Source organism: Strongylocentrotus purpuratus, unplaced genomic scaffold (assembly GCF_000002235.5).
Source record: "Strongylocentrotus purpuratus isolate Spur 01 unplaced genomic scaffold, Spur_5.0 spur5_scaffold_10, whole genome shotgun sequence".
Lineage (NCBI taxonomy): Eukaryota > Metazoa > Echinodermata > Echinoidea > Camarodonta > Strongylocentrotidae > Strongylocentrotus > Strongylocentrotus purpuratus.
Genome location: NW_022145595.1, coordinates 3,312,433 through 3,327,665, shown reverse-complemented (window position 1 = coordinate 3,327,665; position 15,233 = coordinate 3,312,433). Strand labels below are relative to the sequence as shown.

General features: G+C 39.7%; 1 protein-coding gene across 1 annotated transcript; it reads left to right on the top strand.

Annotated features, from left to right (window-relative positions):
- The first annotated feature begins 1,456 nt into the window (after positions 1 to 1,456).
- On the top strand, positions 1,457 to 3,736 carry LOC592736 (progestin and adipoQ receptor family member 3). The gene is made up of 3 exons (XM_030980050.1): positions 1,457 to 1,600; positions 2,525 to 2,615; positions 3,561 to 3,736. Exons 1-3 carry the CDS (start codon positions 1,457 to 1,459, stop codon positions 3,734 to 3,736), a joined length of 411 nt encoding a protein of 136 aa, XP_030835910.1.
- Positions 3,737 to 15,233: the final 11,497 nt, after the last annotated feature.

Here is a 15,233-nt window from a genome sequence, read left to right as displayed (position 1 = left end):
TAACAGGTGTAATTTAGGACAAGATTTCGGTGCGAACATCCAATTCGTTGCTACTGCTATGTCGGAATTAGGAAAGCGTAGATGGCGCTATTTCAGCCCATGACGTAAGTCAGAATACTCCTTTTTGTCAGATAAACTAACTCTCATAAACGATCACATTAACAGTACATGTATTGCAAGGTTCTGGAATCATCAAAATGATAAGAAATTTTGCCAAGTCTTGGTAAAGTTACAAACACTGTACTCAGAAAGATGTATATGGGACTACACAAACATGTGGTGTAAAAATCCACCCTGGATTTTTACGATGTTACATGACATATTTAGAATATGAAGGCATTTAAAGAGCCATGCTTTTTAGGGAACATGTCTTATCTGATGTTCTTCCACACTTGCATAATAAGAATGATAACGCTCACAAATTATTTTTCACCTCTTCCCAGAACTCAACCTTCTCTTTAAAGGCTTGTTCAGATATGACGTGGTAAACCACTGCCCAAAAAACAAAAACACGCCACTTATATTTTACATGTAAACAAATGGCAACTGTGCACAACAAAAATCTTGCATGTATTCGCTGAGCTCTTAGTTATAAGATACATGAATGTGATACGTATTTATGTCACTGTGAAGGAAAGTCGCTACAGTTTTACCACATCATTTCTAAACGAGGCCTTGCAGTTGTGTTTATTATAAAGTCATAGTGTACATGTATGACCATCAGATTTCAAAATATACTGGTAATTGCATTGATCATGTATCAAGATTTTTGAAAATATCCCAAATCATTAATCATTGCTAAAATTAGAAACAGGGGTAATTCTGAAGAAATTAACTAATAGTTGGAATGATTTTCTTTTTTTCTTTCTGATAGTTTTGTATGTTTGCTTCTGCTTCCTTTCATCTGTTTTCTGGTGGTGATGAGACAGTATTCAAGCGTTGGTTTGGTATAGACTTGGCTGGTATATCGGTAGGAATCTTAGGCTGCTATCTACCAGGGATATACTATGCTTATTATTGTTTCAAGGTAAGTGAATAATTTAGGAAATTATCAGGACAATGTTTCATGTTTCTAAATTATCCTCTAAACCAGTATTATACAATATGTAGGACAATTTCATCTTTTCATTGATTCTGTCATAATAATTCTTCCAAGTGTATATTGTGTAGCATGTTTTATCTTCAATCAGTCAATCACTCAATTAATTTTGGTTCATTAGAAATTAGAATAGAAATACAATGCATTAGTCTAAGGACCAATAATGCAATGCTTAGAATAATATGGAAATAAAAGAAAACATATATATATTGATAAGGGATTTAAGTGATTTTTTTTTGGTTATTGTCCTCTCAGTCCAGAACCTAAGGGTAATCAACATACCATTTTCATCCAATTTTACAGTTTTGGAGGAATGTGTATCTAGTCCTGGCAACGTCTCTCATCCTCGTTACAATCATGGCGCAGATACATCCACGATTCCTATCAGCTCAATGGGCCAATCGTCGGATTATGCTCTTCTGTGCCATGGTCGGGTTTGGCATAGCTCCCACAATACATTGGGTCTTTCTTTATGGGGGTGTTAATACCCCTATAGTGAAGGTAAGTAATACAGAGATGACATTTTTTCAGGACTTTGCCCAATTTTAGGCCTCGTCACCTCTCTTTTCACCTTTTTATTTTTTATTTTTCATGCTTCATAGTATACAGAATGTATAAGTTCCTTTATGTTTTCTCTTTTAAGGCTAAATAAGTCAAACCTTTGCTATTCTAATAGAAGACACAGCATGTCAGTGGTTTGATTTATATGCTGTGGCACTCGGCCCCCCCCCCCCCCACACTCAGTGTTAGTTAGGGTACGCATATGCATGTTCCCTCCTTTTGAAAACACCCCCTAAGTCCTGTGTGTAAAACAGGCTTTTTTGTACTACGAGCCGGACTTTGGTGCGTGAAAAGTACCCCTTTATCAGACATTTTGGTAACACGCATGGTATCCCTCCGATCACAGAGTGGGGGGCCGGGCTGTGGCAACGGTTGCTGCAGACTTTATGTTGTCAAAGATAGGGTAATATGGTTGTGATTGGGTTGAGTTATTAAAGATTAGGGTTAGGGTTAGGTATAGCTTTGGTCCAGGGTTGAAGTTATTAAGTTTAGGGTATCGACTGCAGATCAAATGTTGCCTTAGAACACATGGTCCCATATGTGCAAGTATTGTGAATGTGAATCCCATTTTCTTTTGTTTACCGATACATGTTACTGATGAAAATATACCACCTACATGTATTATCCAATAAACAATTCAGATTTACTCACAGAATGTGTCGCTCAAAATGAAATTCCTTTAATGAAACCATGTCCATACACTGGTGCCCTTAGGTAAGTCATTAATCTTCATTTCCAAGGCCCTCATAGCGGACTTATAGCTGTCGGTGGTTGCTTACTTACACACATACATATGTAAACAAAAAAAACAACCAACCACCATTAATTCAATCCTTTCATTCTTTGTTTTCTCTTTACGTGCAGCTTATATTACCCAGGGTCATTGTACTATATCTCATGGGATTCACAGCACTCATATTCTATGCAACTATGTTTCCTGAGGTGTGTTGTCCAGGTGAGTGTGTGGAAAGAAGAATAAAACTTGTTCTGCTTTTTATCTCTTGTAGGTGCTATAAACTGTGATACTTACTTGTAGTATTGAACTTTCCTAAGGAATACTGAATCTTTCAACAAAATACAGTGAACTCTGCATAAGTTGAATCCGTTAGGACTGCAACAAAATAATTAAACTAATACATGTACTAAGTTCGACTGAAGAAGTGTAATAGCATAACATTTGCATAGTTTGGTCCAGAACATTGATTCTACTTAATACCGGTAGGCAAAATTTGACTTGTGCGACTTTGAGTTATGCAGAATTTCATGAAGTTACCAGTAACCTAGTTTTAATGGTTTTGTGTGTGATAACTAGTGCATATTTAAGAGTTATCATGAACTCCTTGAACTCCTTGTTAGTCATCAAAAATTATTTTGGTATGAAATTGTTAGATTATTTGGGGTATTTACTCTAATACAAATGGGACATAACTAAAAGAAGAGAGAACTTAGACAAATATTCTGTCTGAATTGTGACTGTACCCCATTATAGGGGGGGGGGGGGGGGGAATTGAGTCTTCAACATAGTTTTCAACCTGATTTGATTTTGACCCCCAGAAGTTTATCTGACATAGCTTTGACATATGTACACAATCAGGATTCTATCCGATTGAATACCAGTTTGAATATACACTTTATCCCAGAGTCTTGTTTAGATATGACGCAGCGAATCCGCACCATTTTTTTTATGCTGATGTAAACTGTAACACGTGTCACATTTTTATAACACAGAGTTCAGTGAAAATGCACAAGACCTTTGTTGTGCACAGTTGCCATTCATTCACACATTAAAAAAAGCCCTAAGGCTTCTTGAACCCACGCCATGAAGTAAGAATACATGTTTGACTGGTTGTACTTCCCACAGGAATAATGAAAATAAATTGTCCTTGTGTTTTTTTTACAGGTAGATTGGACTACGTTGGAAGCAGCCATCAGCTGTGGCATGTTTTAGTTGTCATAGCATTCCTATGGTGGCATCAAACAGGTGTTATCATGATGGAGTTTGTACACAACTCAGACCCGTGCAGAAATGCAGCGCAAGAATCACTACTCAACCAGAATATTGTTCTAGAAACATGATGTTCATGTTTAAGTCATTTAAGTCATGTAAGCAATATCTGTAAATGTTTAAACTAATTTTGAGTTCTGGTAACGGAATTGTGTTTTGATTGAAAATGGCTCAAAGTGAAATGATCTGTTGCAACCAGTACATTTTTTTTTTTTTTTTTTTTTTTTTGTAATTAAAAAAAGAAAGAAGTATTTTGTGTGTGTGTGTATGCCATTTCCAATGGTAAAATGCCAATTCTGTCCTGTAAAGTATCCTACAAGCATCTCACATAGGCAATTTGGGGATGTCCATTGGTTCATCGAACACACCAGTCGTGACGAAATCATGCATATTCAACCAATGATCCTTAAAAAAAAATTTCCTGAATGTAGGAACTGTACGAGGCATTGCTGCGCATAAAAGTCCGTGTTTATATTTAAGAATACAACTTTTGTCAGTAAAATACAACTTTGGGGATTAAAGAATACAGTTTTTGAACTCCAGAGGTTGGCAGGTCTGGGTTAGGTATAGTGTTTTGTCCAGTGTTGAAGTAAGAAGTTTGGTTAGTGTAAGATTTTGACTGCAGAGCAGTACAGTTGTCGTAGGAGCATGTGTCATACAACCCAAAGTGATCAATTATAGTGGCAGAGATTGGGGTGTTTGAACCAGTAATATATATTGAAGCACTCCAACACTCGACCGATCCAGCCCCCATATATACAGCTCATGCACACTCACTGTCTGTCCCCACAGCAATCATAACTCTCTGATGGAAAGTATGATTAATGATTCTATTTCTCTCCAGGTGTGTCCATCATACAAAATCTTAAGTAATTGTCAACACATTTATCATACTCTGAAAACAATAATCATGAATCAAATTCTAATTACCATTTAAGCTGGATTATCAATCATTTTTCTTAAGCATCTCAGAATCGTATCCTCTGATTGTGGACAAATGAACAAGGGTGTCTCCGAATGAGCTTTCTGATGTCCTTTCTTCTTTTCTTCATATCTAGGCACCAGAGTAGTAATGCTTCGTACTACTGATCTAGGCACCAGAGTAGTAATGCTTCGTACTACTGTATGAATGGGTGTTGTCCTCTCTGGCTATGATTCATGACTCTACAGAAATGTCTTTTGACGTCATATTGGCGATTGCTATTGTAGGAGCACAGGATGCAAGTGTGAAATCTTTGAATGTGGTCTCTCAGGTCCCTCAAAGTCGAGAAATGGCGAAGACATTGCGTAGATCCCAACCAAATATCACGTTTTATACTTGCTTTGGGCATGATGTACAAGTCAGATATTCCCTCAAAAGGAAGAAGAGGAAGAAACAATAGAAAACATAATACTTATGTGGAAATGAGGTAGGCAGCATCAGCAATAAATCAACTACAATTCACTAAAAATGAGAAGGTGGCTTTTGTAGGTGTCTGCTATGTCCTGGCAGCATCTCATTGCTGGTTTATTGTGGTGTTGCTTGGTCATGCTTCTGGTCCAGAGACAATTCAGGCTTGGACGAAGCTGCCACATTGGAGTAATGTTGTCTGGGATTCTTTTCCGTCCCCATTTCTCTATTTGCAGCATCGTTTGTATCCCTATCAAGTATCAAGCTTGTGAACTTCGCCCAGAGTGTCCTTCTTTTTTCACCGTACATCATTATCTATTGAACGCCTAATGCGTGTGTTATCTGAAACCGGGGACTCCTCTTTGTGACTTCCCATTGCGCCTTTGGCATCATAACCCTCTCTTTCTTACAAACGCTCTTGCACGTGTTGTCTGATATAGGTGCCTTTTCTTCATTACTTTTTTTACTAACGGCCAATGCGCCATGACCCTCGTTTTCTAAAGAACGCACTGTAGTACGCCTGTTGTGTACGATCAACACCTCCTCTTGACTTTTCATAGCAGCCTGTGCGTCTTGGCCTCCACTATGCACTGTGTGTGTGTTGTATGATAACATCTCTTGATCCCACCTTCTCCTCAAGCTAGTCAGTTCTTCATAGCTTTTGTTATCTTTCATCGCAAACTGGGTGCTTTGTGAGAAAGGGGTAGAAAATGTCTTTCTTTCTATAGTTTATTTGATTTTTTGTATCAAATGTTACCTCAATTGCCAATTCAAAGAATATCACCTATGCAATCCCATATATTTGAAATAATATTGCCAGTATTGATAGAAAATTGATAGAAAATGCCAATGAAGTAAGTAAGAAATATATCCGGCTGGAGAATTCACAATTGTTGCTGTATTCTACCAGTATATTTTATCTTTTCTGTTCCAATAGGTGAATTTTGATGTATAATTTCTTAAAGGATACTACTCATTGTTCCAGCAATGGTTAATTCAAAACTCAATAGGGGAAACCATGAAGTAAGAGAAACCATAATGACTACCAATATAGGTTTTCTCAAACAGGATTTAAAAAAATATTACATGACTCTATTTTCTAGTGCTGCTCTGAAGCTAGTTTTGACTTTGCTACTAGATGTGCTCAGCGATTCTATCCATTACAACCAATATACTGGTTTACTAACATCCAATTTGTATGCATAATTTTTAAACAAATGTTGTTCTTGACAACATGAGAGCTTACCAAGGCTTGTCTGACCTGTTTGCAAGTAATGTTTGCAGACTGGATTCTAAGTACCATAAATATCTGTGTATAAGACCCACCTGTGTATAAGACACACGCCTATTTTGGGGGCCAAGAAAGAAAAAAAAATCATTAATTTTTTTATTTTTGTTTAAATTGCCCGACCCCGTAAGCAGCAAGCCAGGTCCATGTTAAAAAACCCAAGCGGGAAGGATCTTCATTTTACTGCGAGGTGCAGTTGGAGGCGCCAATTTTTGCTTGTGAACTTGTCACAAATAATAATAACAATGTAAGATATCTGAATAATGAACTTGTCACAAATAATAGTGCAATGAAGTTATCAGAATAATGAACTTGTCACAAATAATAGTGCAATGAAGTTATCTGAATAATGAACTTGTCACAAATAATAGCAAAAATGAAGTTATCAGAATAATGAACATTTGTTTTTAAAGTAGATAATCATTGATTTTAAAAACTAACTTTATTGTCATTATTGCAAAGTTGAAACTTTGATTCGACAAGGTTATCAAAATTCAATGCTTGGAAACATTCAAAGTAATGATTATTATAAATTACAAAACGCTTAAATACAGCCCCGGCATAGCACCTGAAGAGTTCACCGAACGCTGCTGAGATGTGTGAGATCACAGTATGGACATAATTTGCACTAGCAGACGATGTCCCATGACATCTCACACATTTTCTCTTGAGTTCTTTCTCTTACTTCACTACCGTCAGGCTAAATGTATAATCTACTGCCTCACTCTAAACCCCCCGCATGGTTTTATTTTGATGACAAATGCACCGATACAAAAATAAAGGAATCTGTCGCTTGTAAACAAAATAAGACGCCATTGTATATTCAGCTGTACACACCGCGGTATGTTCGGCGCTTCAAGAGGGAACAAATGCCGTCCTTAATATCATTCCGGGGGGTTTTCGATTTGAAAGTCTGGTTTCTTTGATTGTTAATTAACCCCTATCCTGTGTATTTGCAAGCGAAAGATTTTAGTTATCAGAATCGGGTCATATCCCCTTTTAAATGGTTTGACATGCCGTTACATTTATATACACTAAAATTATTATAATTTGACAAATAATAGCTTTGCAATTATGTTCATTCTTTATGGGATGTCGTCTGCTTGGGCAGTATTGGTCCATATAGTGACGTCATTAAAACATTGTTATTTTTCCGGCGAATCTCTCGTATATCCCAGCTGCTATGGAGGTGGTTGTATTTGTATTTTTATAAATCACCCGATATGAAGTTGACCTAAAACTTGTACGATGGCCATCTGTTAGCTTACCAGTCTCTAGTGATACATTAGTTGACATATTTGTGATTTTCTTTGAATTTCACCTTTAAAACTAAAGATGACAGACAAATTTTCCTTTAAGTCCAAACAGAAATCCGGACATCCAGGTAGTGTTATTCTAGTTGCCGAGTGGTATGACTGAGCTGGGGGACATTGCCAGGCACAGTGCCAGGTGAAGGGACATAAATCAACATTTAAAAAAAATAAAATAAAGAAATAAAAACTTGTTCCTGTGTATAAGACGCACCCCCGGCTTTCGATTTAAAAAAAAAAAAAAAAAAAAAATTGCGGAAAAGGGTATTGTAATTCATTCATTTTTAAGAGGTTAATGGAAAACATCATCACTAGATCCTCAGGAAAGAAACATGTATCAATTTGAATAATGATAGTAAACTGGTCTATTGACATGCCCTTTTGCTTCTGCCTCCTTTACATTTTAAAAGAGCAAATCACCCTTAGCCTGTTTCACTGTATTTATTATTGCCATCTATCACTCGCAACCAATCAAAAAATGTCTTTCCAGAGAACAATGTAATACGTTTCTTCCGAACTCTAAATATGTTATGAAATGAAGTGAATAATGAATGATCTTTTGATTTTCACATTACCTACATACACTTCACCGCCATATTCATAACCATGATGATGTACTTGTGTGTGAAAAAATAATTCTTTGAATCAAAGATTCACAGCCTTGTTAAACATATTATTTACCTTTAAAAAATGTTTGTTGATTCAGACAAAAGTGTGTAAAACTATTTATAATTTTTAGGAAACAACTGTAAAAAAACGTCAATCATTGAGTGTGTTATAAGATAAACCTACCTACTTTTCTTTGATGTGTTAGACATTTGATGTGAGTACTGTATATATTTGTGATGTTTTATTGTCTATGCTTTGTGTCTGTGTTAGAAATATTTGACAGTCTTTTGATGGTTATCTTGGTGTCCATATCTCTTTTGCCTTTGTGTAATCTCATTGAATGTTATGAATTATCCTGCAATAGATATGGTGGCTGAACCTCCTAGTCAATCAACTCAAATACTATTGACTTGTACTAAGCTTTTTTCTACCAATGGTACTATCATTTTACACAAATAGTGCACATACAGTTGACAGTATGACCATTATAACTTTTGTTGTGCATTATATGCCGCTGCATTGGTCCTCTGGTAGTACTACACATCTCAAACTGATATTTGTTATTAATTCAGAGAAGAAAAAGAAGAAGAATAGGAGAAAGTGAAAAAGAAGTAGAGGAGTAGACACTATGAACATGACAGACAAAGAAAGCGGACAAAATATACAGTTCCTCAGGCAGACAAAGGAACATCCCTTCACTGCTATTAATTAAAAAGGTGAATATGCATGTGACACCTGTTCTACACATTTTTACATAATAGCAGTGAAGGGATGTTCCTTTGTCTACCTGAGGAACCGTATATTTTGTCCGCTTTCTTTGTCAGTCATATTCATAGTGAGAGGAAAGAAGGGGAAAAGAAAAATTAAAGAAAAAGGAAGAAGAAGAAGAAGACAGAAGGGGAAAAGGAAGATAGAACAAAATGCTTTTTACAACTGAACCATTTATTGTATATGTTTGAATTTGTTTATATGCTTTTCATAATATTTTCAAAAATTTGTCTCTTTATCATATACCATTATGCAAATAAGATATCTCATTTCACAATAAGATTCCAGTACCTCTGAACTCAACACATAGTGATACAACTCTTTGTGGCCCTACATTGTCGCACGGTGAATATATCTATTCTACAAAATGTGATTTAGTGTCTGCTGGTGCTTAGAAAACATATTCTGAAATAGATTGATAATGCCCTAGTCTCTAGATAAGATCCATTTGATAGATATACATGTATATATGCGTCATTTTAGCTGCATATTTTTTGTTTGTGCATTGCTTTAGAGTAAAGATATTTTCCAGTTTCCACCCTGGAAATTAAATGTCCTATGCATTTTCTTGTTCACAGTTCAATACAGATGGTGCATGACTGTCAATTGTTATATTTAAAGAATAACTTCCATCCCTTATTATTTAATAATTTTGTTTACTTAAACAAATTACAGATCAGTGATGCTTTCATAGACATAGGGAATACAACACTAAATTTTAAATGATGTACATGTACTTTTAAGACCACATCCTTTGAAAATACTAAAAGATTATATCATGATGGTAAAATGTAGTCAAGTGACACTCATGGTATGATATAGGGATATGGTTTATATATACATATGTGATGTATTTCATAATTGCATACCCAATTAGTCACTGTATCTCAAGAATTTGTTGTGCATGTAACGGTATATACCCCTCTATCTCTGTATATGGTACTAAAAAGGGATGACGGATGTGTTTCATCACTTTGCAGTTTTTCAAACTGATGAATCTAGTATCATTAACTTTACCATTCAGTCTAGCTCATTTTGAATCAATTATGGGTATTCAATTTTTTGTAAAAGTGGCAAGAAATGCTGCTAAATGTGTGGTGCAAGTTAATCTTTATAAGTTTATACATTTTGTCCATAATGTAAGTGAACATCTTTAATCTGATGTGAACAGGATATAGTTTCTTCATTACGTGACCTCTGCTATTATTGAGTATTTCATGCAGGTACTAATTAGCTACTGGGGGCACAATATATTACAGATGAACAAACAAAAAAAAACAATTTAATAATAAATATCCCCTTGTCTACCAATGGTACTTGCAATATTTTGTAAACTTTTCTTATTTAAATTGGACAGTAATAAATTATTTCAACTGAATGTAAAGAGCGGATTAGGTGTGCGCCGTTGTTTATTTGTTGCCTTTAGATGTACTTTGATTAATATTTGGTTGAAATGATCAATTATTTCTGATTCTGATCAATGCTTGTTGATTTTTCATACAGTTTATCTCCTGAGTAACTCTTGGCAAAGCTGAGAAGAAGAAAAAAGATAGAAGAGAGTGAGAAAGAGAGAGATAGAGAGAGAAAGAGAGAGAGAGAGAATGGATGAGAGGGAGAGAGAGAGAGAGAGAGAGGAGGAGACAGGCACGGATCCACCCTAGATTTCTTGGGGGGGGGGGGCCCAAATTTGAAATTATGCTAGCCAAATATTGGTACGTAATGGTGACACCGGCAGTGGCAAAAACTTTTTTTTTTGGGGGGGGGGGTAGACAAAAAAAATCCTCATCACCCCACTCTTACATACAGACTCCGCTGAAGGGGTGAAGCCCCCAGAAGCTCAGGGGGTATACATGTAGGCATTTAATTATTTTGGTACCTTATTTGTGACACTGGCAGGACACAAATTGGTGTTGGGACCAGGGGGCAGAGCCCCCAGAAGCTTAGAGGTTTTATACATTAAATTATCATCAGATTAGCATATTTTTATACCTTACTCGTGACACTGGCAGGTCACGAATTGGAAGGGGGCGAAGCCCTGGAAGCTCAGGGGTTTTAAGGAAATAAATTTCAGTCAGATGAGCATATTTTGAAACCTTATTTGTGACACTGACGGGTCACGAATTGACGTGGGCTCGCCCCCTGGAGCTCAGGGGTATTGGGCAATACATTACTGTCAGATGAGCATATTTTGATACTCTATTTGTGACACTGGCAGGACGCAAATTGATATTGGGTCCAGGGGGCGGAGCACCCAGAAGCTCAGGGGTTTTATACATTAAATTATCGTCAGATGAGCATATTTTTATACCTTATTTGTGACACTGGCAGGTCACGAATTCGCGTGGGGTCCAGGGGCGGAGCTCCCAGAAGCTCAGGGGTTTGGGCAATAAATTACGGTCAGATGAGCATATATCTTGATACCTTATTTGTGACACTGGCAGGACACAAATTGGTGTTTGGTCAAGGGGGCAGAGCCCCCGGAAGCTCAGGGATTTTGGGCACTACATTACCGACAGATGAGCATATTTTGATACCCTATTTGTAACACTGGCAGGACATAAATTGGTGTTCGGTCCAGGGGGCGGAGCCCCCGGAAGCTCAGGGGTTTTGGGCAATAAATTTCTATCTGATGAGCATATTATACCTTATTTGTCACACTGGCATGACACAAATTAGTGTTGGGTCTAGGGGGCGCAGCCCTCAGAAGCTTAGGTGTTAATTATACCTTAAATTCCGTCAGATGAGCATATTTTTACACTTATTTGTGACACTGTCAGGTCACGAATTGGCGTGGGGGCCAGGGGCGGAGCCCCCGGAAGCTCAGGGGTTTTATACATTAAATTATCGTCCGATGGGCATATTTTTATACCTTATCTGTGACACTGGCAGGTCACGAATTTGCGTGGGGTCCAGGGGGGCGGAGCTACCAGAAGCTCAGGGGTTTTGGGCAATAGATTACGGTCAGATGAGCATATATCTTGATACCTTATTTGTGACACTGGCAGGACACAAATTGGTGTTTGGTCAAGGGGGCGGAGCCCCCGGAAGCTCAGGGATATTGGGCACAACGTACATTACGGACAGATGAGCATATTTTGATACCCTATTTGTGACACTGTCAGGTTACGAATTAGCGTGGGGGCCAGGGGGTGGAGCCTCCGGAAGCTCAGGGGTTTTATACCTTAAATTACCGTCAGATGAGCATATTTTGATACCCTATTTGTGATACTGACAGGTCACGAATTAGCGTGGGGGCCAGGGGGTGAAGCCCCCGGAAGCCCAGGGGTTTTGGGCAATACATTACTGTCAGATGAGCATATTTTTATACCTTATTGGTGACACTGGCAGGACAAAAATTGACGTGGGATCCAGGGGGCGAAGCCCCCAGAAGCTCAGTGGTTTAAACATTAAATTATCGTCAGATGAGCATATATCTTGATACCTTATTTGTGACACTGGCAGGACAAAAAATTGGTATTTGGTCAAGGGGGCGGAGCCCCCGGAAGCTCAGGGGTTTTGGGCAATAAATTTTGGTCAGATGAGCTTATTATACCTTATTTGTCACACTGGCATGACACAAATTGACGTGGGATCCAGGGGGCGAAGCCCCCGGAAGCTCAGGGGTTTTGGGCAATACATTACTGCCAGGTGAGCATATTTTGATACCCTATTTGTGACACTGGCAGGACACAAATCGATGTTGGGTCCAGGGGGCGGAGCCCCAAGAAGCTCAGGGGTTTTATACCTTAAATTACCGTCAGATGAGCATATTTTGATACCCTATTTGTGATACTGACAGGTCACGAATTTGCGTGGGGTCCAGGGGGCGGAACTACCAGAAGCTCAGGGGTTTTGGGCAATAGATTACGGTCAGATGAGCATATATCTTGATACCTTATTTGTGACACTGGCAGGACACAAATTGGTGTTTGGTCAAGGGGGCGAAGCCCCCGGAAGCTCAGGGATTTTGGGCACAACATTACGGACAGAATGATGAGCATATTTTGATATCCTATTTGTGACACTGTCAGGTCACGAATTAGCGTGGGGGCCAGGGGGTGGAGCCCCCGGAAGCTCAGGGGTTTTGGGCAATACATTACTGCCAGATGAGCATATTTTTATACCTTATTGGTGACACTGGCAGGACAAAAATTGACGTGGGATCCAGGGGGCGAAGCCCCCGGAAGCTCAGGGGTTTTGGGCAATACATTACTGCCAGATGAGCATATTTTGATACCCTATATTGTGACACTGGCAGGACACAAATTGATATTGGGTCCAGGGGCCGGAGCCCCCAGAAGCTCAGTGGTTTAAACATTAAATTATCGTCAGATGAGCATAAATCTTGATACCTTATTTGTGACACTGGCAGGACAAGAAATTGGTATTTGGTCAAGGGGGCGGAGCCCCCGGAAGCTCAGGGGTTTTGGGCAATACATTACTGCCAGATGAGCATATTTTGATACCCTATTTGTGACACTGGCAGGACACAAATTGATGTTGGGTCCAGGGGGCGGAGCCCCAAGAAGCTCAGGGGTTTTATACCTTAAATTACCGTCAGATGAGCATATTTTGATACCCTATTTGTGATACTGACAGGTCACGAATTTGCGTGGGGTCCAGGGGGCGGAACTACCAGAAGCTCAGGGGTTTTGGGCAATAGATTACGGTCAGATGAGCATATATCTTGATACCTTATTTGTGACACTGGCAGGACACAAATTGGTGTTTGGTCAAGGGGGCGAAGCCCCCGGAAGCTCAGGGATTTTGGGCACAACATTACGGACAGATGAGCATATTTTGATATCCTATTTGTGACACTGTCAGGTCACGAATTAGCGTGGGGGCCAGGGGGTGGAGCCCCCGGAAGCTCAGGGGTTTTGGGCAATACATTATTGCCAGATGAGCATATTTTGATACCCTATTTGTGACACTGGCAGGACACAAATTGATGTTGGGTCCAGGGGGCGGAGCCCCTAGAAGCTCAGGAGTTTTATACCTTAAGTTGCGTCAGATGAGCATATTTTTACACTTATTTGTGACACTGTCAGGTCACGAATTGGCATGGGGGCCAGGGGACGGAGCCCCCGGAAGCTCAGGGGTTTTTGGCAATACATTACTGTCAGATGAGCATATTTTTATACCTTATTTGTGACACTGGCAGTTCAGAAATTGGTGTGGGGTCCAGGGGACGGAGCCCCCAGAAGCTCGGGAGTTTTATACCTTAAATGAGCATATTTTGATACCCTATTTGTGACACTGGCAGGACAAAAATTGGTGTTGGGTCCAGGGGGCGAAGCCCCCAGAAGCTCAGGGGTTTTATACATTGAATTGTCGTCAGATGAGCATATTTTTACACTTATTTGTGACACTGGCAGGTCACGAATTGGCGTGGGGGCCAGGGGCGGAGCCTCCGGAAGCTGAGGGTTTGGGGCAATAAATAACGGTCATATGAGCATATTTTACACCTATTTGTGACACTGGCAGGCAGGCGCGCCGAAAGCAGTTTGGGATGGGGGGGGGGGGGGGGAGCAAACATTCTAGGGGGCTCACCTTCCAGGGGCAGTGACGTAATGAGCAAAAATGTTTGGAAGGGGGGGGGGCAGAAGAAAAATCCTCATCATCACCACTCTTACACGTTACATGCAGGCCCCGTGGAACGTTTTTCAAAGTGTAGTATTAACGATCAGGTAGAGCGGAAATTGGCCTGAGCCTCGGCAGGGGGTCAAGGGGCTGAGCCCCGGAAACTCAGGGTTTTTGGCATTAAATTACGGTAAAGATAAGCATATTTAGATACCTTATTTATCACACTGACAGGTCACTAATTGGCGGAGAGTCCAGGGAGCAGAGCCCCCGGAAGCTCAGGGGTTTTAGGTATTTAATTACGGTCGGATGAGCATCCAGGGGCCGCCTTAGGGCCCTTGGGGGGGGGGGGGGGGGTCCAGGGGACAGAGGCCTGCAAGCTCAGGGGTTTTAGGTATTTAATTACGGTCAGATGAGCATTCAGGGGCCACCATAGGGCCCTTAGTTGTTTTCCAGGGGGACAGAGCCACCGGAAGCTTGGGGGTTTTAGGCATTTAATTACGGTCAGATGAGCATTCAGGGGCCAGCATTAGGGCACTTGGTAGGGTCCACGGGGCAGAGCCCCCGGAAGCTCGGGGGTTTTAGGCATTTGATTACGGTAAGATGAGCATCCAGGGGCC

Coding starts and splice junctions, on each gene's coding strand:
- LOC592736 (XM_030980050.1), top strand. CDS start 1,457: ATGGCGCAGATACATCCACGATTCCTATCAGCTCAATGGGCCAATCGT. Junction 1,601..2,524: donor TTAATACCCCTATAGTGAAG/GTAAGTAATACA, acceptor CTTTACGTGCAG/CTTATATTACCCAGGGTCAT. Junction 2,616..3,560: donor TCCTGAGGTGTGTTGTCCAG/GTGAGTGTGTGG, acceptor TTTTTTTTACAG/GTAGATTGGACTACGTTGGA.